General features: G+C 45.8%; 1 protein-coding gene across 3 annotated transcripts in view; it reads right to left on the bottom strand.

Moving 5' to 3' along the window:
- Nucleotides 1–26,124, bottom strand: part of NSRP1 (nuclear speckle splicing regulatory protein 1) — a 69,004-nt gene extending 42,880 nt beyond the window's left edge. Inside the window, exons 1-3 of one of the 3 annotated variants that reach the window (XM_029611212.1) lie at nucleotides 25,943–26,124; nucleotides 25,497–25,580; nucleotides 14,297–14,384 (exon numbers count right to left, since the gene is read on the bottom strand). In XM_029611212.1, the coding sequence (XP_029467072.1) occupies nucleotides 14,297–14,384; nucleotides 25,497–25,516 (108 nt within the window). In that variant the 5' untranslated portion in view covers nucleotides 25,517–25,580; nucleotides 25,943–26,124. Of the gene's footprint in view, nucleotides 1–14,296; nucleotides 14,385–16,670; nucleotides 16,718–25,366; nucleotides 25,417–25,496; nucleotides 25,581–25,942 lie in introns of those variants that run through there. The other 2 variants (XM_029611215.1, XM_029611211.1) reach the window with 2 other exon arrangements.

Genomic DNA, 26,124 nt, shown 5'->3' with positions numbered 1-26,124 from the left:
GAGCTGCACATAAGTAGGATAATGAACTAAAGCCTGAAGTTCGCTGACTCTTCTGGCTGAGGTTACTGCGACCAGGAATATTACTTTCCATGTTACATATTTGAGTGAGTCATACTCTCACTGAAGTCAAAGTTGAATGCACCCAAAATAGTTCGCAAAAACAAAAAGCATTCACCATGCATTTATATTTTTTTTATTTCAAAGCAGCACCTTCACATGACCAGCATGATGCTTTCATTAATTGAGCACAATTATAGCTGGAGTTATAATAATTGGTGCAATGTCTATATTTCTTTTATGCACATAAAACATCCATCACATTATAAAATTTTACTTTCCTTTTATCAGAGTTAAACCTGATGTGATATCACGTTTCGAAGCTATATGCTCTGCATAAGGAGGGTTCTTCTCACATTCACCACCTTTCCAGTTCAGTGACTCCAGGCTAACATCCCTTGAGTTTGAAAGGGGCCTCTGAGCACCCCTCAAGCCTTTGTGGAGGCATCCGTTACTAAGGGTACTTGGTAAGGAGCTTGTCAGAGTGGTGCTCCTTCCTATAAAATGAAGGGGGTCTAGCCACCAACACAATTCCTGATGAAATCTGTACTTTGATTGTTAGGGCAGAGTCAGCTAGCCCATTGGAATAGAAGGCCCCACTGTAAGTGACATATGTACAGGCAGGTCAGCGAGACTATGTCGATTGCTGCCGCCATGTAACCAAGAACGACCAGCACTTCTCTGGCAGGTGATGGATCCATGGTCAACAGTCTGTAAGGCCAATGCCTAGAGAGTTTGAGCTTGACCTGAAGAACGGAAAGCTCTCTTCTGCAGAAAATCTAAGCACACCCCAATGAGCTTAATTTCATGGGACGGAATCAGAGTCAATTTCTCAAAATTCACAAGGAAACCCAGCGACTGTAAGAGACGTATTGATTTTTCCTGGAAATTCGCAGGGGTGTCTCTGGAAAGAAGGTCTTTTAAAAGCACAGACTGGATGCCTGGCAGAAGACAGCTGTTCTGGTCTCGAGGAGAGGGATTGCACCACCATGTGATCTTCTTTAATCTGAATTACCCAAAAGATGAGTCCAATTAGGGTGAAATGCACAAATGTACAATTCTCTTATATTCAGCATTGACCACTTCCTAAACTTACTTTCACACATGAAATCAATACCACCCGTGTATCTTTGTCAACTAAACTTGCGCAGTTCCTCCATTTTCCAGGCCCTAAACCATTGCGCTCACAGGGGACATCCATCCACAATTGTAACAATTCGCTTGGTTGGGGTCTGGACCCAGGCAATGGTAGCAGAGTTGGTGTACATCCGTAATGGACATTTTCCTGCCACACAGAGTCTTTAAAACCAGTTACTGTGGCTTTTCTTTTTCCTAGAAGACATTCTGTCAAAAAAATCTTTTTTTTTTTTAAAAGGTAGCACTGAAGAATGCTGTTTGGTGGCTACTGAAGCAGTGAGGCAATTTTAAAAGATAAAGTTTGGAAATTTTGTAAGAAAAAACAGAGAGAAGAGGTACAATCTGTACTAGTGCTCAGATGAAAAAAAGACTGTGGGGGCTCACAAGGCAACGCCTGAGCAGGAATTCCTGCACATGCTCAGTAGAGCAAAATCTCTATCCATGAGAGAGAGGTCCATTTGGTGCTGCTGGATGACATCACCCACAGGTTACAGCGAATTCATCTCTGTTTATCAACAGAAAATGCGAACATGACAAAAGCGCATACGTTTAATCATGGTATCAGGCAGGCAATTTTGTGAAAAGGCTATTTCTGTGCATAACCCACTGTTTTCCCATGGAAGTCCCTTTGAAAATTATCCCCAATGAGAATGCTCTACAAAACAGCTGTGAGATCCAGAATTCTATCCAGAAACATAGTTACACCCATGGCCAAAGATCATGCCCAAACTCAACTCTTATGCAAGGAAGTAACCTAGTAAACACTGGACCCTTCACCATTCCTCCACCCAAGGACTTCTGAACCAAAACCATGAAACTAGCCACAGATTTTGCAAGCCTTTGGTTGCCAGGATGAAGGAACAAAGACAGAAGGATAAAATATGCACAGCAATATTCAAAAAGTTGCATCTATCTCCGTTCAGATCAGCACTACAAAGTCAGTTCTGCCGAGTCCCTAGCATGGCCTTTATTACAGCTCGGATATAAATACTCCATCCTCCGACTCTAGAAATGGATTTCCAAATGATAAGAGGCAGGAAATGAATCTGACCAAAATGCTTCTCCCTATCTCCTGCAACCCTGAAATTATTACCCAACTAATAAAGCAATTTTTTATAAAAAAAAAATAAAATACAACTGATCTTATCTACTTTTCTTTTTTCCCAGATAAAGACAATCATAAGAGAGAATGATTATTGCATTTTGCTTCCCTGTGCAGAATGCAAAAAGCTATGGAGAAATGCATGATTATTTGTGTTGCTCATGCTATACTCTTTTATGAAGAATAGTCACAATAATCATATGACAGAGAGCTCCAGGCACACTAAGGTAAAAAACAAGTTACCAGCTGGCCTGATGGCTTACTGCTGCCATGCAGGAGTCCTGGGTTTGACTCCCGAGCCCTATTTCTGTTCTCTTGGCCAGCTGGAGCTAGGTATGCTGTAAGAGCGACGTACATAGTCCCCAGGGGAAGGGAGACTAAAACACCACTTAAGTGGCCAGACTCAGGGCATACAAGGAAGGAGTAGGGCCTGAGGCCCCTGGCTGAAGACCACTGCTGTGATGACTGGGCTAAACTGAGGAGTTCAAGGGAAAGGATGGAAGGGAAAGAGTTAAAAATGGGGGGGGGGAATGACTGTGTAGTTCCATGGGAAGGGTCATGGTACTGAGACCCAAAAAAGGGCCAGATCCAAATGAACTGAAAAGCCCAAGAAGCAAGAGTCAAGCCCCCCCCCACAAATATAAAAACATGTGCATCCACCAACAGTGCACGTGTGCAACTCGCAGTATTCTGTATCTCTCCAACACCCATCCATCTGTTGTAGTAGCAGATCCCTGTGCAACTTGGTGCCCTCTATTCTCCTCTGCAGCACTGTTCCAGCGGCAGCTCTCCTCTACCCCCAGGCTATGGCGAGCCTGCCGCTGTCTTTCTGCTGTCCCTCGCAATGCGTTCAGAGCCAATCCGATTTACTGTTAGTCCCTTTCACTCTGTTCAGATGTAAGAAACTTCAAAATCAGAATGAGGGACTAAGACACCAGCCGGCTTTAACCCTCCAAAGTGCAAGTCTGTGGTTTTCCTGTAATACTAGGTCACAGACAAACAACTTTTAAATAAATTATTCTTGCTTTCCTTCATACAAGAACACCTAAAAAAAACAAAGAAAAGGAAAAACAGAATTATGTAAGATAGCAGGTAGCAAAAACCAACAAGGAAACAACACCCACTACCTTCAGTGCCCCTGGAGATGGCAAACAGAAGGCCTGGTGCCCCAGTAGCAGCACGGAAGGGCTTATTTGGCTTTCACTGAATCTCACCCCTTAAGAACATACGATACACCCTGCTGGAAAATTGGTTCTTACCTGCTAATTTTCGATCCTGTAGTACCTTGGATCAGTCCAGACTCCTGGGTTTTGCCTCCCCTCCAGCAGATGGAGACAGAGAAGTTTTAACGGACTCCGTCCTATATACCCCTGAGGTGCCACCTAGTCTGTCAGTATTACACTGTACCCAAGCTGAAAACGTAAATCTTAACTCTCACTATAAACCAACTCCCCTCGAAGAGCAGAGGGAATGAAAAACTTGTAACTCCCAAACAAAATTATGTCCATAATCTTTACCCGTAAGGGAGGACACACGATCTGCCAAAAATTTGTAACTAGCAGAGAACTACTTAAGTAAACACCGGCCGAGTGGACTCTCCGTTTCCCCATGGGCGGGACTCTGGACTGATCCGTGGTACTACAGGAATGAAAATTAGCAGGTAAGAACCAAATTTTCCTTTCCCTGTACGTACCCGGATCCAGACTCCTGGGATGTACCAAAGCTTCCCTAAGTAGGGTGGGACTGAGAGAGTCCTGCTCGGAGTACACTGGCCCTGAAAGAACTGGGCTCCGGTGCCTGAACATCCAGATGATAATGCCTGGCAAAGGTGTGCATAGATTTCCAGGTAGCCGCCCTACAAATTTCCTGCGGTGACACCTGTTGACATTCCGCCCACGAAGTCACCTGCGATTGAGTTCAGTGTGCCCGAAGACCCACTGGAATTGGACGGCCCTGCACCAGATATGCCGAAACAATGGCCTCCTTTAACCAGTGCACTATTGTGGCTCTCGAAGCTTTATGACCCTTCGGGGCCCACTCCACAGGACGAACAGATGATCCAAAAGACGGAAACCATTGGTGACTTCCAAGTAACACAACAACACTCTCTTGACATCCAGTTTCCTTAATTCCGCAGCTTCTGGAGTAGAAGAATCCAGGCCTGCGAAGGAAGGGAGTTCCACAGACTGATTCAAATGAAAGGACGACACCACTTTCGGCAGAAAGGAGGGAACAGTCCTTAAGGAAACTCCAGCGTCCGAAATACATAAGAAGGGCTCCCTTCACAACAAGGCCTGCAATTCTGAAACCACGCCTCGCTGAGGAAATAGCCACAAGGAACAATCTTCAACGTCAAATCTTTCAAAGCAGCATGCTTCAACGGCTCAAAAGGCGCAGTACAAAGGGCACGAAGCACTAAATTCAACTTCCACGAAGGACAGGGATTCCGAACCGGAGGGCGCAGATGCTTAGCCCCACGCAGGAACCGAATGACATCAGGATGGGATGCTAGATGAACGCCTTGTACCTTCCCTCGAAAACAACCAAGTGCTGACACCTGAACTCTAAGGGAATTAAAAGCTAGCCCTTTAGCCAGCCCTGCTTGTAAAAAGGCCAGAACATCCGCAACCAAAGTCCTGGATGGGTCCACCTCATGGTTTAAACACCAGGACTCAAACACACCCCAAACTCTCACGTACACCATGGAAGTGGAAGTCTTACGGGAATGCAATAGTGTGGCAATCATGGCATCTGAGTAACCCTTGTTCTTTAATCTTGCCTCCCAAAAGCCATGCCGCTAGACAAAAGCGATCTGCCTCTCCGAAACAAATGGGTTCTTGGCGCAGAAGATTCGGGGAGGGAGGAAATCTTAGCGGACCGGTTGCAAGGTTCAGAAGGTCCATAAACCATGGGCGCCTCAGCCACTCTGGCGCCACAAGGATCACGTCGCCTGGGTAAGCCTCGATACGGCGCAGAACTTTGCCCACTAACGGCCGCGGCGGAAAGACACAGTAGAATGTTCTTTGGCCAGGGAAGGACCAGAGCATCCACCCCTTCTGCTCCTGTTTCCCAATGTTGGCTGAAGAAGCAAGGTGCCTTGGCATTGCGATACGTCGCCATCAGGTCCTGGTCCAGCAGTTGCAAAGAAGATGAAAGGCCGCCACGGAGAGCTCCCACTCACCGGGGTCCAACTGGTTGCAGCTGAGGAAATCGGCCTGTACATTGTCCACGCTGGCGATGTGAGAGGCAACTGTCCTGTACAAGTGTCGCTCTGCCCAGTTGATTAACAGCTGCGCTTCCGTCGCTACCGGACAGCTCTTGGTTCCGCCCTGCCGATTGATGTAAGCCACCGTCGTTGCATTGTCGGAGAGGATTCTGACCGATCGGCCCTCCACTAAGGGAAGGAGGTCCTGCAGGGCCAATCAGACCGCCTTGGTTTCTAACCGATTGATTGATAGACCAGGAGGACTCCGTCCTTGTCCATTGACCTTGTACAGCTCTCCCTTGACAGACAGCTCCCCAACCTGTGAAGCTGGCGTCGGTGGTCACCACTATCCAAGTGGGAATTTCCAAATCCACCCCTCTCCGCAAATTGTACTGGTATAGCCACCACAGCAGACTGGAGTTCACCAAGTCCGTGAGGGGTAGGCGAAGATAAAACTGTTCGGAGAGTGGATTCCATCTGGAGAGTAAAGCAGACTGAAGAGGACGCATATGCGCAAAGGCCCAAGGTACCAGATCGAGCATGGAGGCCATCGAACCCAGGACCTGCAAATAATCCCAGGCTCTTGGACGAGGTTAGGACCGCAAAGATTCCACCTGAAATAGAAGCTTGGCTATTCTCTCCTCGATGAGAAAGACTTTCCCCAGGAGGATGTCGAACCGAGTCCCCAGAAATTCCAAGGACTGGGAAGGCACTAGATGGCTCTTGTCCGGACTGACAACTTGCTGAACTGCCTTCCGGCAAAGATCTTTCGAATTCGCTCGAATCAGCCAATCATCCAGGTATGGGTGCATGAGGATCCCCTCCTTTCGTAGGGCCGATGCTACCATCACCATCACACTCTGGGAGCTGTCACTAGACCAAATGGGAGGGCACAGAATTGGAAATGATGCCCCAGGACTGCAAACCGCAGATATTTCTGATGATCCAGGTGGATGAGGATGTGCAAATATGCTTCTATCAGGTCTAGAGATGCCAGGAATTCCCCTTTGTGTACAGAGGCTATCACCAAACGGAGGGTTTCCATTCGAAACCGGGGCACTTTTAGATTTCAATTGACTCTCTTCAAGTCAAAGATGGGACGGAAGGTGCCCTCTTTCTTGGGTACCACGAAGTAGATGGAATAGCGACTGCGCCTGAGTTCTCCTGTGGGTACTGGAACTATTGCCCCCAAGTCCAGCAAGCGCCGTATGGTGTCCCGCACCGCCTGACGCTTTTGGTGGTAAGAGCATGGGGAAACTAAATAGTGCTCCCGGAGTGGTCGAGCAAAATCTAAAGCGTAGCTGTGTTCTATTACATTTAGAACCCACCGATCCGAGGTCAAGTTGGTCCACTCCTCGAGAAAAAGAGATGGAGGAGTGAACCGGCCTCGCTTCATTGCGCAGGCTTGATGTTTCCATGAGTCTGGCGGGCCCCGCCGTCTCTCGGAGGCCGCCGGCCTCGAAAGGACTGGTTCCAAGAATGTTGATGGTTGGAACCCTGGCGAGAAGACCCTGCAGACTGTGAAGAGCGGAAATGGCGATTCCCCCAGAATCTGGACCGCTGCGGGAAAGATCCCCTGGTTCTGGGCCTGTTCTCCGGCATTTTATGGACTTTATTCTCTCCCAGAGATTTAATGAAGTCCTCCAATTGCTGGCCAAAAAGCAGCCTTCCCTTGAAGGGTAAGGATCCCAGCTGAGTTTTTGAAGAAACATCCGCAGACCAATTCCGAAGCCATAGGAGTCTAAGGGCGGAGACAGCTGACACCATGGTTCTGCCCAAAGTATGCAGCAAGTCATAGAGAGCATCTGCACTGTAAGCTACAGCAGCCTCCAAGCGACCAGCCTGAACCGCGTCTGCATCCGAAAGGGAAGCCACTGATTGCAGGTGTTGCACCCAGCGGAGGCTGGCCCGCAATGCGAAACTGCTACACATGGCGGCCCGGACTCCAAGGGCGGAGACTTCAAAAATCTTCTTAAGCTGCAGCTCTAATTTGCAATCCTGTAAATCTTTCAGGGCCGTAGCTCCCGTTACCGGGTTGGTGGTCTTTTTTGTGACCGCTGAATCCGCTGCATCTACTTTTGGTAACTTGAGGAGGTCCAAAGCATCCTCCGGCAACGAATACAATTTGTCCACTGCTCGACTTACCTTCAAGCCCAAGTCCAGGGTGTCCCATTCCCGGAACAAGAGATCTGTAACAGACAAATGGAAAGGAAAAGAACGAGCTGGACCCCTAAGTCCGACCATGACCAGGTCCACAGCTCCCATCCGCGAATCCTCTTGGGGTATATCAATCCCCAACTCTTCCAAAATAGCTGGGATGAGAGGACCCAATTCATCCTTTCGGAACAAGCGCACCACCTTCGGGTCATCCCCCTCAACCATCGGTGTACCTGTCTGTTTGGGAGACTACAGTTGACCCTCCTGATCTGTAACCGGACCTGTGGGATCTGCAGAAGAGTTTCCTCCTCGTCTGACCGGTCCGAGGATGAAGTGCCCCCTGGGTCCACTCCAGAACGAAGAGGTCGCTTGCATTTTGTCGACCCTGTCCCCCTTGAAGACTTGGAGCGCTTGGCACCCCTGTCCCCCACCAAGGGCGGTGGAGCTGCCTTAGAAATCTTGCTGCCATGCTTCTTGGCCACCTTCCGGGCCTTAAAGGCCTTGTGGAGCCTTAAAATAAATTCAGAGAATGACGAAGAAGAGCTGTCTGAAGCCACATCCATGTCCCCCTCCGATGAATGCTCGCGATCTGCTGGCAATTCGCCCCCCTGGGGGCCGCGGGCTGTGGGGAAAGCGGTGGAGGAGAATTTTCTCTCCTCAAAGCTCTTTGCTCCTGCTTCCTGAATGTCTGTAATAGGGCTTCCGTTCCCGCACTAAGCCGGAACGGATCAGAGGGCTGCCGGCAGCTGACGAGCCTCTCAGGCTCTCTGCGATCCTTAGAAATGCTGCCACGGGACGAATCAGTCGCTGCCCTCCCCGACGTGCCCTCCCCCCCCGGGGAGGCAGTTGGAACGTAAACTGGCTCGAGAGAGGCCTTACCATGTGGCATGGCGACACGGCCAAAAATTGCCTGGGAGCTCCGAAAACAAGAACAGCTGAGCCGGCTGCAGAGAAAATCATGGGGGGGGGGGGAGAGGAACGAGGAGGACGCCAAGCCGGGAGATCAGTAAAAAGTAAACAAATTTACCTCCGGCAATTTGTCAGCGTTACCAGTCCTCCATTTTTGTTTTGTTTTTTTTAAACTAGTAGCTGTGTCTCCCCCCCCCCCGAGGGTGTGATCCGGGCCCCCCGGTATCACCCTCAGATGGCAGCCAGGGTAGGATACAGGGTTCTCAACCCTCTGCTCCTCAGCCTCCAATACCAGGGGGAATGGTCCCACCAGGACCTGACAACCCCCGGGAGGCTTAAAAGAATCAAACCAACTTTTTTTTTTTCAATCCAATAGTCTACACAGAGACAAATATTGTACTAAAAAGACAGAACTACACTGCCTATCCAACCAAACCAATGCTAACTAAGCCAGACTCAAGGGATTGCACCTCCACCATCTGCTGGAGACAGAGAAATACTGACAGACTCTAGGTAGCACCTCAGGGGTATAGGACGAAGTCCGTTAAAACTTCTCTGTCTCCATCTGCTGGAGGGAAGGCAAAACCCAGGAGTCTGGACTGATCTGGGTACGTACAGGGAACCCTGATATTGCAGGCAGAAGTACAGGACTTTAAAGGGGAACTTCCAAAACATCTGACAGGGGTAAATGAATATTTGCCTGCAGAAAATGCCCTCCTCCCTCTCAGTAAGAAAAGAGGGATAGGGAAGGGAAGGAAGCATGCAGAGTGACTTCATTTTGAAATTCCTTCCAGAATGGATGCTGCACTGCATTTTGAAAGGGAATCATCATAAGGAGTTTCCCCCTTTAAAACTGGTCTTGCAGGTTTCCCAGTACAAATTCCCTGCAAGCTCCCCGAAGGCTTTTAAAATGAGCTAAGAGTCTCCTATTGAGTGGCATGGCATGCACCAGCTTATCCAGGTAAATGAAGATAAGTCCCATGGAATATACCCAGTTAAGTTTATCCAGATAACAACTCAAGAGCTTCTTTCGGGAAAGCGAGACCTTACATCACGTGTTTGGTGCTCGATGTTGGCTAAGCACAGGTAAAAGAGTGATGTAACATCGCAGATCAATGCCACGAGACAAATCGGTGCGAATGATCACTTCTACCTTCTACCTGCTCTAATGTGGTTCAGACTCTCAGCCTTTCCCCTTGTGCCTTACTTTGCAAGACCTTCTTTCAATGCTCTAATAGTGAAGTAAATTCTTTAAGGAGGTTTTTACAAGCATGAAGTTGAAAATTAGGATTTCACAAACATCTTTCCTACAGACTTGAGATGTGCGAGGAAGGCACATGGCCACGCAGAGGCATGGCTCGCAGCACCATCTTCTGGAACAAAAAGCAAACTCCTCCAATCATTTCTGGCAGGATTTTATTAAAGTAAACAATAGTGGAAGCTATACAAGCCAGAAATGTTAGAGCTGTACCTTTTAACATCGATATGCTGTCCATACGTTACAGCTATATTCACTGAGGCAATCAGGACCAGATATGGAAGGTTCTCTACACGGGTCTCTCCTGAAAATGTACTAAGTGCAAAGAGACAATTGGGAATAGAAATAATGCACGTTGTATCTCGTGCAATACAAAAGAACTTATCTGTCCTTCCTGTGCCTGGGGCAATCTGAAATACAGAGAAGCTTTTTTGTTAGTAAAATGCCTCATACTGGCAATAAATATCAAGGTTTGGCTAAATATCCAAATGCAAGCCACTGTCACAGTCAATTAATCCAGCACTATTATGACAAGACAACGCTCTCCAAAGCTGGAAGGCTTTAAGCCAGTTACTTACAGCCTGACACCCCCCGGAAAATGACATTACCTGCTTTTTCTCACAGAAAACAAAAATACCAGTCCGAAAAGAATGCAAGTCGCAGTTACTAAGTACTATCACAGCAGAGTTATTAAGCAGAATGATTTCCCAGTCCAGCCAACAAGAACTCCGAACGTTAAACAGTAAATGATGGCAGAAAAGGCCCCTCCAGTCTGCTCAGTCTTTTCTACCACTTTGGAGAAACGAACACTTGAATTTTCATATTTAATCCCCTCCCACCTCCCAACCCATGGCTTTTATTTAACTGTTCAACCCTCTAAACCCGTTCCAAGCATGGTCAAGTCTTTACAAAACATATCTCCTTCATCCTAGATACCACAGTATCAAAACACTACCTTTCCTGTTAGCAAAACACGAAAAACGGAAGGCGTTGTGAAACACACAGACTACTCTTACTAACATCACAGCTCCCAGTCTCTTGCAGCGGCTCAGGAGAAGATTCTAGATTCCTTCCCCTCAACTTATTTATCAGGTCTTCTCCTTCTGCTCGTTCTTCCTCTGTGCCATGTCGCCTGCCCTTCACTCTAAGTATCCCATCTCCCCATCACCTCCTAATGCTTGTTTTTCATCTTCCCTCCTTATTCCCCAACCATCATCTCACAGACCTCATTCACTTTTCTTCCTTCCACCAACTCAACCTCTCTTATGCTTGGCTGCTTCGCCATTAGCAGCAGCACTTGACCTGCTTACTTCAATGCTGTGTATCTCTGCTTACTAGGAGGCGTGCGATGCCAAACCTTTGCAAGATCACAGAGTTTGCTCTTCGTGGTAACCAGAGAGACGGCATGGCATCAGAAGAAGTTCATAAGAGTCTCCTCACTAACAGTGAGGGAGCTGTGGGGCATTGTGGGGGGGAGAGGAAGAGAGAGGCCAGTGTGTGGAATGGGGGAAGGAGGAGAGAGGTTGGTTTCAGCAGGGTAGTGCAAGGGGAAGGTGGTAGGAGGAGGAGGAAAGGCCAGTGTGTGGAATGGAGAATGAGGAGAGGTGCAGGTTTCAGCAGGGTTGTGGGAGGTGGGCGAAGGAGAGATTTCAATCTATGGAACAGGAAAGGAGGAAAGAAGCAGGTGCAGAGTTGTGTGAGGAGGAGAGAGAGAGGAAAGAGAGAGAGGATAGTGTAGGAATGGAGATTGAGGTGCAGGTTTCAGCAGGGCTGTGGGGAGGGGGTGGGTGAAGGAGAGATTTCGGTCTCTGGAATGGGAAAGGAGGAGAGAGTCAGGTTTCAGCAGTGTTGCAGGGGGAGAGAGGACACCTCCCAAACTGCAGCTGCTGTAGCATGCTGGGAAATTGGAATGTGTGACTGTGATCTGTACAGACTCAGGGGCATTGTTAGGTACTTCGAAGATCTGGGGCACGGGTCCATCGGTCCTCTCCTTCTCCCCCCCCCCCCCCGCCATCCAGGGTTGCCAACGTTTGCACAGGTTAGGCCTGGACACGAGGGGAGGAGAGACACCCGACTCTCTCCTCATATGCATAAATGTGCCATTACTAACCCTGAATCTGTCTTTTCTCTGATCTAGTATCCCCAGGACAGTAACAATGGACAATCTACCAATGGATCAACAGAACCAACAGAGCTTTCAATGATGAGTGATGCACTCATGAATCTGAAACACCATCAATATGATGGAGCCTAATCTGCATAGATGCATACACTCCATTAATTGGGTATGCATGTGTACTATGGGTGCATTGATCATTCTACCCAATATTATGGAAATATTATGAATGCATCAGTTATCCTCACCCTTCACTGATCTCTTCTCAAGGTGCACTCAGCTCGCTGAGGGACCCAGATACAGCACATCACATAGTCATTTACATTCAGGCTTTAATTTACAGTACTGTAAAGATTTAAAAATCGTGCTGTCTTTAATTCAATGCTGGCAACAAATTGGCAATTAATCCTCTGAAAAACGTGAATTATAATTACAATATAGTAAACTTTCCATTGCAAAAATGCACTAACTGTCAGCACTCAAATAGTAACAAGCTACCTATGAAAAGGCAACTCAACAAATATTACACTAGACCCTACAACCCAGTACACTTCCTAACAGGAAAACAGAACAAGCTAAGCTGCTCTAGATCTCTACAAAGAAACTACACACTAGCAAAATACCTCTTCTTGGTCACACATGCAGAACACAGATAAACCTTCAAACACAGACTAAAGAGACCATATAATATAAATAAAAACATGCAAACAACTTAAAACCACAAACCAGACTCTGTATGCAGTGCAACAATGGAAAAACACAATCATAATTCCACATAAAACATCAAAAATAAATCCAAGAAATACAAATCATAATAAAACCATACTCAGAGAAAGAATAAACATTTCAAAACAGGCAAAAAGAATATCTATTAAAAACTCATACACATTTTAAAAAATTTCCCAAGCATCAATAAAATATTTCAAACAGCAGACAATAAATAACACCCAATAATGAAAATAAATAATTAATTTAGTCCAAAGACTCTCCATACCTGGGATCTTTTGATATCCAATCGCCCTGAGATTGTCATGGATTAGTGAGGGAAGGGGTCACACAAACTTTCCTCTCTCTCTCTTACATATAAACACACTCTCCAACACACACACACTTGTTTGCTCACACATGCTCATGCTATCTTTCTACCATATTCTCCCTCAAACACATGCACACACTCTCTCTCCCTGTAGAACAAACAGGCAACAGCAGCCTCCTCCTTATACTCACTCAGTGTTTCTCTCTCACAAACACACGTGTCTCTCACACAAACATGCACACTCATGCTGACTCATTCACACATGCATATTTATGCTGTCTCTCACACACTTGTGCTGTAACATGCACACTCATGCTTCTTTGTCTGTTCCTCATACACATTCGTATTCTGTCTCACACAGGCACACATGCTCTGTCTCTCTCACATACACACGCACAAATGCTCTTTCCCCAGAGTGTTTAAGAGTGCAGTCAGGAGCAGCCTTCTTTCTTCAGCCCCTCAGGGCAGCCAGCACAGCAGTCTCTGCCCGGGCCACGTGGGCCCAGCCAACACAACAGTTGATTCCTCTTTCTCCTCAGGCCTCGCTGGCCTGGCCAACACAGCTGCAGCCCCTCCTTCTTAAGACAAGCAGCCTTTTCCTTCACCTTGAGCCGCGTGGCACCACCAACACAGTTACAGCCTCTCCTCCTCGATCCACATGGCCTGGCTGAAACCTCCCTACATGGCAACAGCCCCTCTTCCCTGGGCTGCCTCCTCCTTGAGCCGTGCAGGCCTTGCCGACACAGCCGCACTGCAGCCTCCTCCTTAGCAAGAGCCAAGGCTGAGACTCGGGGCACAAAGTTTTTGAGTCAGAGCACGGGCCCCCTGTGCCCGAGGCTGCTAACGTTTCTGCACGTCACTTCCTTTTCTTCCAATGTTAAACATCGCCACTGGGGTGGAAGGCCTAGTGCCATGTTTCTGGCCTTTGGACTAAATTAAGTCTTCTGAAGAAGAAAGGAGGGTGATAATGCAATTATTAGTTTACAGTTCAGCAAACTGCCAATGAGACAGAAGGTGACTTTTTCAAGGTTATTTAGATTCTGAGGTCGCAGAGAGGATATTAACATCATCCTGGCAGCTCTCCTGATTCATACAAATTCACAATACTAGGAGTGTTTATTTATTAGCTAAGCAAGACGAACTTAAAAACATTCTAAGCTCTAAGATTACTTTAGGAGTGAAATAAAGTCAGAGGAAAAAAGGGAAGCAATGTGTACCTACAGGGAATTTGTGAATGCTGATGTTTTAGAACAAATGCAGTCTACCTTGCGTTGAAATGCATTTTCTGCAGAATCTCGGCGGTAAACCTAGTGTCTTACCTCTTCATCAGAATCATCGGCAAACGCTGCATGCCTTGGCAAACCAGAGAGCCTCTGCTGTGCTTTCTTTGGCAAAATAAGTCCATATCTGAGAAAAGAGATTGAAAAGGAATAGATTTATTTTGGGTTCACTGAGGGGCAAGGTCCGGCAGTGCGAGGAAATTCTAGGGATGAAGCCACCCTGAGTACAGTCATAAACCTGGGTGCCACCATCACATTGAGGACAATTTCAAGAGTGCCTGCATCATTGCAAAGGCCACCAGCGTTTTCCACCCATGCTCAATGGGGAAAGTATGCACGAACCTTCCCTTTGAACACTGCCTCAGAAAAAATTATTTGCAGAGACTGTCATCGTCTTTTGGCCTGGAAAATAACCCACATTATTTCCCTCCCCTGGGACCTAAACACAGCTCCTGGAATATCTATTTCCTACCCACCTTAAATAATAATCCTTGTGTGTGCCTTGAGGCAGGTATGGGCTAGGCGATTTTAAACCATTGCTTTTCCTGGGTATATGATTTTTAATAATCACCCTCCACACACAGAACATTTACTCCTTTGCAAACGAGGAAGACAGAATACATGCACATTATTCTCCAACAATACACTGAAGGAGAACTCTCTGGCTGTGTACTACTATCACAGACATGAAATATTTTACAGAGGCATTTTAAGTTGCCAACAAAAACAGCTCCTAAAGTTACAATGCTCCCCGAGGATGTATAGTGCTATGGACTCTCAGTAAAAAAAAAAAATAATAATAATAATAAAATAATAATTAAACTCTTCTGGCCTCCAGATGAGGCTTGCATACCGAGAAGGAATGCACAAGAGTTCCCATGGGGCATGCCAACCTCATTTCTCCTTTTCAGGCTGTCTGTCCACGGGCGGTATTTTAAACCTAGCCAACAAGGTTAAATTACAAACAGAAAAAAAACACCTCAGAAACCCAGCTCCAAAAATCAAACTGTCACAATAAGGATTAGGTGACCAAGCCAGTGCATGGCTGAAGGCAGTCCTGGTTATAGCCAATGCAGCTAGGAGCTTGTGCAGGGCAGTTCTCGACATGGCAGCTGGCCAGATAAGAGCTCTAACCAATTATGGGACTAGCAGAAGGACATAGGGAGGGTAATTTTGAACAGCCGCCATAGGGTTAAAGTCTCTGGGTACTGCCTACCTGCAGACTCTATCCCAAATTTTCAGAGCAGACTCATGTGCTTTGAGCATTCACGTGCACAAACCTACACCTCAACCATCGTTCTCCTCCCCCCAGGAATGCCTTGTTTCACTGCAGGTTAAAGTATAGGAAAAATCAGGTTTTATATGCACCTTTTCCCCAGAACCTACAGGCAATTTCTGCATATAAAACTCTGAAAATGCAGCAAAATGCACAGGCCTTTCTTAACCAGGCATAAAAACATAAGATAAGCCTCACTGGGTCAAGCCCAATATCCTGTGTCCAACAGTGGCCAATCCAAGTCACAAGTACCTGGCAAGTACCCAAACATTAAATGAATAAATCCCAAGCTACTAATCCCTATTAATAGCAGTTTATGGACTTCTGCTCTAGGAACTTATCCAAACCTTTTTAAACCCAGCTACACTAACTGTGTACCCACATCCTCTGGCAATGAATTCCAGAGCTTAATTATGTACTGAGTGAAAAAGAATTTTCTCTGATTTGTTTTAAATGAGCTACTTGCTAACTTCATCGAGTGCCCCCTAGTCCTTGTATTATCCGAAAGAGTAAATAACTGAATGACATTTACCCGTTCAAGACCTTTCATGATTTTATGGAACACTATCATAACCCCCCCTCAGCCTTTTCTTCTCCAGCTCAACAGCTCTAACCCCTTCAGCCTTTCCTCATAGGGAAGTCATTCCAACCCTTTTATCATCTTGGTCACCCTTCTCTGTACTTTCTCCAGTGCAACTATATAAGAACATAAGAACATAAGAATCTTTTTTGAGATGCGGTGACCAGAATTGCACACAGTATTCAAGGTGCGGTCTCACCATGGAGCGATACAGAAGTGTTATGACATCCATTTTATTCACCATTCCCTTCCTAATAATTCCTAACATTCTGTTTGCTTTTTTGACTGCTGCAGCACACTGAGCTGATTATTTCAATATATTAACTGCTATGATGCCTAGATCTCTTTCCTGGGTGGTAACTCCTAATGTGGAACCTAACATCATGTAACTACAGCAAGGGTTATTTTTCCCTATATGCAACACCTTGCACTTATCCACATTAAATTTCATCTGCCATTTGGATGCACTTGGTTCTTCATAACCACCCACTCAGCTGCCATATCACCATAGAAAGCTTTTTGCCACATGTTAACCTGCCATAATGCGTTGTTGATACCTTCTTTTGGAGCCTTGGGGTGTTCTTCCCATCCACAATTGCTTTTTTCTTGGTTTTTATACTGGGATGTTTTGTCCCCAGAACAAAAATGTGAAAAAAAGACAAAAAAAAAAAAAAGACAGGTTTCACTACCATCGCATGGCAACTGTTCTATATTTCTTCCATTTCTCCAATCCCTCCACAATCAAAGCCTGGTTCTCTCTCCTTGTTTCATGGTTGAATATACTGGGGTGGTTTGTCCATGAAAGCCCTCATTCAGAAGTAAGAAATGCAAGCACAAGAGAAAAGATGCTCGAAAGAATCAGAATATCAGAACATCTAGAATAGTAAGAGTACTCATGCTAAATGAGAAAATAGAAAATGGAACAGCCACAGTTCTGCTGCATAATATGGGGAAAAGTTTCTAAAAAAAAACAAAAAACAAACCCAAAAAACCCCTCACAATTTAATATAAAAGATAACTACACTCACTAGTGAAACTATTTTTATGTTCTGAATGTGATAACCATCTCCTTCAGCAAGCCCATTTCACAAAAAAATCAAAATTTCACACAGCATCTTGGGGATCTTTATGCCACTTGGCCTTGCTTACATGCCTAGATCTTACACAGACTTTCAAAATCAAAGTATATGTTCACTTTCTCTTTGAAAACTACCTAAGGAAAAAAGAGCCCAGTGTTTGCACCTCCTTTTTCTGACTAAAGGTACGTCCCTCTCTCCCCTCGTCCCTGGAACGCCTCCGCCAAATGCAGGTAAACGTGCGGCACACTTATAGCCACATACAGAGGGACTGATGCAATACCATGTGCAGCGGCTAGCGCACAGTTTAAATCGCAACTGGACATGCATCCATGACCCCCGATGCAATATGGGATTAACGCGTCCAAAACATGTGTTCAAATCATTGCGTAGCGAATAGCGCTCATCACATGTAAATTCAATGTGGACGAGGCTATTAGCTAATTCCCAATAATTCAAACATTTCCCGTGTGGTCAATGTGCCCATTGGATTGGCCCCAGAGGGAGCACTTCCCACAAACTCCCATCAGCCAGCAAAGCTGATTCATAACAAGTCCTGCTGACTTACATGAAACTAGTTGGTTGCTTCAGTTCCGTTTCAACCTGACGAGCATCCACACCACTAAAGCATAACTTGAGGCTAATCTAAAAAAAAGCATGGAGAATGAAACCTGCAGCCAGAGCTCCCAGTGAGAGTGCATGTCCCCTGGGGGGAAGAGGAGGGGCAGCTTGCATCATTGCTGCTCTTGCTTTAACCATATAAGGGACTATTTTAAAAGCCATTTACCCAGACAAATCAACCTGTCTGAAAATGAGCCTTCTTTATTCAACAATGTGCATGCAGGCTTCCACGGCACCCGCACTTTTCTCCTGGTTAAAGAAGTGTTCCCATGGGCATGTTTTGCTGGGAGGAAATAACACAGCCCACGTGCATTCAATTTTCAAAGCTCTGCAGATCCCTCCCACCCCCAGACTTGCCCTTCTACACAGCCCACGGGGGGCTTTTAGCAGAACTTTCTCAGGGCAATTTCCCTTTGCAAACTGGCTGCAATGTGCTGGGCTTAATGCATCCAGTTACATCGCAAACAATGCTGGCAGTCAAAAGTGTCCCGTTGGGTCTGCACAGCCTACTTCTGTTTCCAAAACTATCAAAGGGGAAGCTACCAAAAGAAAGCTGAAAATAAAGCACAGTTTTCACCCATGATTAAAATTAGTAGAAAGAGAAATCACTCAAGGCTGAATGCACTAGCTACTCTTCTGTTAATATCCTGAGCTTAACAGGTTTTTCCTTCAAGAGCCAGAAGTTAAAACGTAATGGCGGAGCTTTGTCTAATGCAGCTGCATATCGTAAAACTCCTAGTGACAGTACGGTAGTACAGAAATAGAAATCAATAAAAGTGTCGAGCATACAGAGCATAAAATAACAAGGTTTGCTTTCTTCTTTGAACTCAGATGTCCTAGTCTAAAAAACACCAAAATGCAGTGCAAACCTTCTCCTCTGCCAGGAAGGGCTTACGTTTTGATCGTTTTAATTTGAGCGATTTTATCACACTAACTATGATAGGAAACAGAATGCTCAGAAGATTGATATTTTGCTGCTTGCTCATGACATTTTCAGAATAAACTCCCATAAAGTCAAATAAGGAATGTCATTTGTGCTAGGTTTTTAATTTTTTTTTTCAAACTTTCATCACAAAAAAAAAAAGCTTAAAAGCAATCAATCAGAGAATCTCCATCAAAAGCAAGAATGCGGAGCTTTCACTCAGTCACAGTTACTGATAGTCACTACATTCAGCAGACGGACCCTTTAAAGATGTTTCTGGCTCAGGAGGCTTTTGTATCAATGACACGAGTATCTTAACTCTGAAAGAAAAAGGCCCCTTCTGTGCTTCTAGAAAGCATATTTAATTAATAAGGCCCTACATTCTAATCTAGATGTACACCACTAATATATTCTGTGGTATAAGAATTACAGCAAATGCACTGCAATCACATCTAGCTGCTGGACTATATAGCCTGACTGAAGAGGGTTCCTCAGTTACAGCATGCTATACCAGAATGGTACCCAGAAAATGTTTTGCATCTCTCAAAGAAATTTGCAGAGTCCTGCTTTCAATCCAGCAAAAGCCGAGCCAAAAGTACCAATTAACACAGTCTAATGAGAACTCAGGTGACCGCTGGCATGGTGGTGTTGTATTTATAGATAATCTGATCAAGGAACTAGTGTCCAACTTTATCTGTACACCTTCAGACTTTCTGAGACAGTCCTACAAGTCCCATCACATCTGAACTATATAGTTAAAGGTTAACAGCTATACAGTTATTTGGGGATAGCTCTTTCAAGGCCTTCAAGATTCTGGGGATACTACTTCGACTCTTTAAGAAATTGCATACTGAGTCAGACAAGGGTCCATCAAGCCCAGCATCCAGTTTCCAACAGAGGCGAATCCAGGCTACAAGTACCCAAACACTAAGTAGATCCCATGCTACTGATGCCAGTAATAGCAGTGGCTAATCCCGAAGTCAACTCAATTAATAGTAATTAATGGACTTCTCCAAGAACTTATCCAAACCTTTTTTAAACCCAGCTACACTAACTGCACTAACCACATCCTCTGGTAACAAATTCCAGAGCTTAATTGTGCATTGAGTGAAAAATAATTTTCTCTGATTAGTTTTAAATGTGCCCAATGCTAACTTCATGGAGTGCCCCCTAGTCTTTCTATTATCCGAAAGTGTAAATAACCGAGTCACATTTACCTGTTCTAGTCCTCTCATAATTTTGTAGACCTCTATCATATCCCCCCTCAGCCGTCTCTTCTCCAAGCTGATCAGCCCTAACCTCTTTAGCCTTTCCTCATAGAGAAGCCATTCAATCCCCTTTATCATTTTGGTCTCCCTTCTCTGTACCTTCTCCATGCAACTATATCTTTTTTGAGATGAAGAGACCAGAATTGCACACAGTATTCAAGGTATGGTCTCACCATGGAGCGATATAGAAGCATTATGACGTTTTCTGTTTTATTCACCATTCCCTTCCTAATAATTCCTAACATTGTTTTCTTTTTTGACTGCTGCAGCACACTGACCTGACGATTTCAATGTGTTATCCACTATGAAGCCTAGATCTTTTTCCTGGGAGGTAACTCCTAAGATAGAACCTAACATCGTGAAACTACAGCAAGGGTTATTTTTCCGTATAATGCATCGCCTTGCACATGTCCACATTAAATTTCATCTGCCATTTGGAAGCCCAATCTTCCAGTCTTGCAAGGTCCTCCTGTAATGTATCACAATTCGCTTGTGATTTAATTACTCTGACTAATATTGTATCATGTTTGTTATATATTAACACACAATGGAAAACCATAAATGTGGTTGCAGTAGAACGACAGGAAAATAACCACCATTTATTCTTGCTACCTCACCGGCACCTAACAGATGATACATCCATAATGGGCATCTTCCCACTCATCCCCAACAAATCCCTTCTCCCCCACAGCCATAAAGAGAGGCTCCAGCACCAAAGCAAACAAGGAATCTCATCCCTGCAACTCAGATGAGTTTGAAAAGCAGAAAAATGAGAGGGAATGCAAGTATCTGGGAGGGAAGAAGAAAATCAGGAAGAGAGAATAAAATAGAGAGAAAAAGGCAAGATACTTTGGCTAGGGAGAGAGTGAAAGATGGAAAAGAAACACTATATGATCAAGAGAGATTATAAAAATGAAATAAGTAGAGGGGGTTGATGAAGTCAAACGTGATGGCCGCCTGAGATCTTCCTTGCAACTCCCGTATGCCTTCGACTTGCATTATCTGAGCACCCAGTGACGGTTTGTTCGTTTTGTTTTTTTGTTGGTTTTTTTTTTTTTTTAACCAAAGTTGGAGAAAATGACACTCTTTAGAGTTCTGATGGCTGCCAGAAACAAAGTTCCCGATTTGAAGCAATTTTCATTCTCCAAAATCGGAGATGAGTTTTGCTGTGATAGCGAAGATCTACGGCCTGCTAGTGCGCCAGATCCGAGTATGCAGGAAAGTGCCGCGAACGTTGCTCACTCGCAAACAGTCAGAGATTCCATCGCGTTCAGAGTTCCATGAATGGTTTTGCCATCTGAGGAAGGACAATAAAATTAATAAAGCTGAATTGATGGCAATGATGTCTGACCTGCGAGAGGAGCTCCTTGATATCGGGCGCCATACCAATGAGCATAGAACCAGCATGGATGCACACTCACTGCAGCTAGATGAGTTGCATAAGAAATGCTCTGCAAAATGAAAAATGTGGCCCTTTCTGATAAAATTAAGGACATGATGGTGCAATCTACACTTCCGGGGGATTGCGGAACGCCTGGAACACATGAATTGTAAGGCAATAATCTTATAATTTTGTACTTTTCTGCAAAACTCAGAGGAAGCGCCTGAACTGCCCCAATTATCTGAGATATCTATCGAAAGAGCACACCATGCTCTGGGACAATGAGGCAGAGCTCGCCCCAAAGACATTATTGTCTGTTTCCACTCCTTCCAAGTTAAGGATCAACTTTTTAACATTGCAAGAAAGAAGAAATTCTTGGATTGGAATCAGAATCAAGTTTCCATTTTTCAAGACTTATCTGCAGTCACTCTGCGAAAATGCCTAGAAATAACAAATATTACAGTGACACTGCACAAAGAAAACTGCCACTACAGATGGTTATACCCATTTCTCATAAAGCAAATCGGTGAACGAAGAAGAAGTCATCCTTAAAGAATTGGGATTCAGGGGGCCTCCTTCCTCCACAGGAGTCACAGCAGCGGCAGCTCCCCAAGATCAACCAAGATGGCAGCATGTGGACAAGGGAGGGTGACAATTGCAGTGACAATCTGGCGGCCATAACCTCCCACAAGACTTGGTGTCTTGAACATTTTCAAGCTTTCAGTTTTTCAGGCTATATTTAGCTCAGTTATATGGTTAACTGCGATCAGCTTTACAGCGGGTATAGTTTCTTCTTTGCCGTAGTGCTTAGATATCTATCATCAGGCGGTGAGGGGAAATGGGTGACTGCGATGTGTGACCATGCCCCTCCCCCGACGTCACGGTGAGCTCCGGCGGCGGTTGAAAAGCGCCTCACGATCAGGCGCCGAAGGGGCGCGACAAAGGGGCTCTCCCCTTTGTGCACCCCTTCGTGCAACTCTTTGTGCTTCATTTAATATTTTTTCTTTTACGTTTTCTGTTAAGTAACCTTTTTTTTCAAGTTCCTACCTTATGCCTTTGTTAACAATTTTATTATAAATGTTCTCTGTATTTGACTATGGAAATATTTTTTCTGTTTTATGTAAACCGGTATGATTTGCATTTTAATGTAAGAATGTCGGTATAGAAAAATTATAAATAAATAAATAAATAAATATCTCTTGACTTGAGACTGTCTCACAAACCAAATATCACCAGTTCTGCTTAAGACGTTCTTGCTTTACCTGCTAAAGAACACCTAAAAGTGTGGTCACTGTGACAATCCATTTAAAAACTTAGAAATAAGAGTCAGCAAACAATCTGCAGTTGGTTCCTGAATTACTCAGATATACTAAATCAGACCAATAAAATATATTACCTGCAACTTGTTTGCTGACCTTTATCTCTACGAAATCAGACACAAAAGACTGATTTTATTTTACCTGGCAGGTTCCTCCTGCTCTTTCAGGCCTCCAGATCAATCAGAAGCAGGGTTGGGGATCCTGGCATCAGCGCCATCATGGAACCTGAATCCTGTCACTAGGCATCACCCTTGAGCGATGACCACGACTCCCTCCCATGCTCCATCCCTACCTGGGGGCTGAGAATCCTGCTTCTGTAACATTCCCATCAGATGCAGGGAGAAAGTACCGTATTTTTCGCTCCATAAGATGCACTTTTTTCCCCCCAAAGTGGGGGGAAAATGTCTGTGTGTCTTATGGAGCGAATGTAGCATCTCTCCCTTTTGCACGCCGTTCCCCTCCTTCCAACCCAGCCCAATCAGTATGGTGGCGCAGGTCAAATGCATGAATCATTTTACCATAATATATATAGTATATTACCCTCATTATTTTCTAATATATCTAAACAAATGAGAAGGAAATGGCCTGTGCTAAACATAAACTTTGATGCCATTTTTGTTCTCTGCCAGCAGAGCTTGAGCTCCCTGCCGGTCTGCTGTTCCCGGGGTGCATCTTACAGCGAAGCTCGGCGTGGCACAGGTCAAACATCAACGGTTTGAACCGCGTGCGCTACGGAGGCCCCTCCAGTTCAAACAGCTCCCTGCCGGTCTGCTGTGGCACCCCGGGAACAGCAGACCGGCAGGGAGCTGTTTGAACTGGAGGGGCCTCCGTAGCGCACGCGGTTCAAACCGTTGATGTTTGACCTGCGCCACGCCGACCTTCGCAGTAAGATGCACTCCGGAAACAGCAGACCGGCAGGAACTGTGGGCAGACTAGCAAAAACTTGATTAATAACAGATAACCATTTCAACACTCAACCAATAGGAAACACTGAGCTCAGACTAAGAATATATTAACACTAGTCTAGGGACTGGATTAACACTTACCAGTAACCCCTGGAAAACGTAGCCCTGCCGCAGGAGGACCATAACACAATCATTTGTCAGATAAGGGTGGGAAGCTGAATTCATCTGTCTGGTTTAAGGAAAAGGAAATTATCAGGTAAGTAGTAATTTCTCATTTTCTAGCATCGAGACAGATGAACTCAGGACCAATTGTACCCAAGCTACTCCTGAATAGGACAGGAGGCTGCCCGCGGTACTGAAAAAACCGCATGTACAAAGACTGCATCCTCCCAGACCTGCACATCCAGACAATAATACCTGGAAAAGGTGTGAAAGGAGCATCACATCGCAACTCAACCAATGTCGATAGGAGACAGCAATCTAACTTCCACTAATGGCACTGCCTGAGCCCTAGTGGAATGAGCCCTAACCTGACCAGACATCGGCTTTTCAGCATCCACATATGCAGCCGTGACTACCCCCTTAATCCACCGAGCTATTGTAGCCTGCGAAGCTGGCTTGCAGTGTTTACCTCTACCATAAAGGACAAACAGGTGATCCATCTATCGGAAAGGTTTAGAAACCTCCAGATAACTCACATCTCCTGACATCCAAGGGCTGCAACAGGAGATATTCCTTCACATCTTTTTCCCTATTCAGAGACGGCAGGGAAATGGACCGATTCAAGTAAAAATCTGAGACCACTTTTGGCAAAAAGGAAGGAACAGTATGCAGCTATATCGCCCTTGGAGCCACCCGAGGCTCCCGGCAAGACAAGGCATGCAGCTCAGAAATCGACACGCAGAACATAAGATATGCCATACTGGGTCAGACCAAGGATCCATCGAACCAGTATCCTGTCTCCAACAGTGGCCAATCCAAGCCACAAGTACCTGACAAGTACCCAAACATTAGATAGATCCCATACTACTAATGCTGGCAACAAACAGTGGCTATTTTCTACTGATTAATAACAGTTTATGGACTTCTCTAGGAACTTATTCAAACCTTTTTTTAAACCCAGCTACATCGGCTACCCTAACTACATCCTCTGGCAACAAAAACCAGAGCTTAATTGTGTGTTGAGTGAAAAATAAATTTTCTCCAATTTGTTTTAAATGTGCTACTTGTAAACTTCATGGAGTGCCCCTCCTAGTAATTGGATTATCCCTTGCCTAAATCCATGTTGGCTTTGTTCCAATAAACTATGCCTAGTTATATGTTCAGCCATTTTGTTCTTTATCATAGTTTCTACCATTTTGCCTGGTCTGTAGTTTCCTGGATCACCCTTGGATTCCTTTTTAAAAATTGGCATTACATTGGCAACCCTCAGAGACTGAAGTGGGGACCTTTTGCAAGCCACCAGGCTGGCTTGAGAAATTATATTTTCTGAAAATGAATGTAAAGTCACGATTGCTGCAGACTTTGTTTTCAGATTCCTGATAGATAAGACGTCAACCCCCACTCCTCCAAGGGGCAGCGGGGCCCTGGCATCTTCCTGCAGCCTGGGGACCTGCCAAGGACGCGCTTTCAGCCATTTATCCAAAACTGCTGCGCCCCGACCGGGATGAAGGAAAGAAAACCTTTGGGGCTGCAGCAGCGAGATTTACAGTGGCCACAGCGGATCAGGACCGCCTCGCACGAGCTCTTTCTACGAGGCACCTGCAGCATTTCCAGGCGTTTCAGCTCCGCTCCTCTCCGCTCCTGGGCCTGCCCCGACCCGCCCTCCCGCGGCCCCCCCGAACCGTCCACCCCCCAGCCGTTTGCTCACGGCTCCCTGGCCCTCACTCACTGCTTCTTGGGAGCCGCCATCTTGCCGCCGTCGCCGCCGTCAGAGCGAGTCCTGCGATCCGCGGCCGCAGATTCCTCAAGCGGCCTGCAAAGAATAATAACAATGATATTATAAAAAAATTATAAGACAGCAGCGCTGAGTGCCTGCGTGTTCACACTGCCCGGTGGAGTGCCTGAGCTGTCATTCCCGAAAAAACGCCTGAGAGAGAGAACAGAAACCGTGACAGAGTCTGACCCAACACGGACCCCTTCCTGCCTGAAGGGTCCTGCACATCCTTACCCGCCCCTGCCTCGGCCCTGCACACCCTTAACTGCCCCTGCCTCCAGGGTCCTGCACACCCTTATCTGCCCCTGCCTCCAGGGTCCTGCACATCCTTACCTGCCCCTGCCATCAGGGTGCTGCACATCCTTACCTGCCCCTGCCTCTGGGGTCCTGCACATCCTTACCTGCCCCTGCCCCTAGGGTCCTGTACATCCAATTAGTCCTGGGGGAATTCAGCGCCACTGCGGATTGCAGAATTTGGGCAGAAACCCCCGCCCCGCACAGAAAATGGCATAGAAGATGAAGGCCCCAGCATGCTGCGGCGTGTGCTGTTCACGGCGATTATGAAGCCCCGGCGCGCCAGGTG

The sequence above is a fragment of the Rhinatrema bivittatum genome, chromosome 8 (genome assembly GCF_901001135.1).
Source record: "Rhinatrema bivittatum chromosome 8, aRhiBiv1.1, whole genome shotgun sequence".
Taxonomy (NCBI): domain Eukaryota; kingdom Metazoa; phylum Chordata; class Amphibia; order Gymnophiona; family Rhinatrematidae; genus Rhinatrema; species Rhinatrema bivittatum.
The sequence above is the reverse complement of the archived record's forward strand: the minus strand, read 5'-3'. Positions and strand labels throughout refer to the sequence as shown.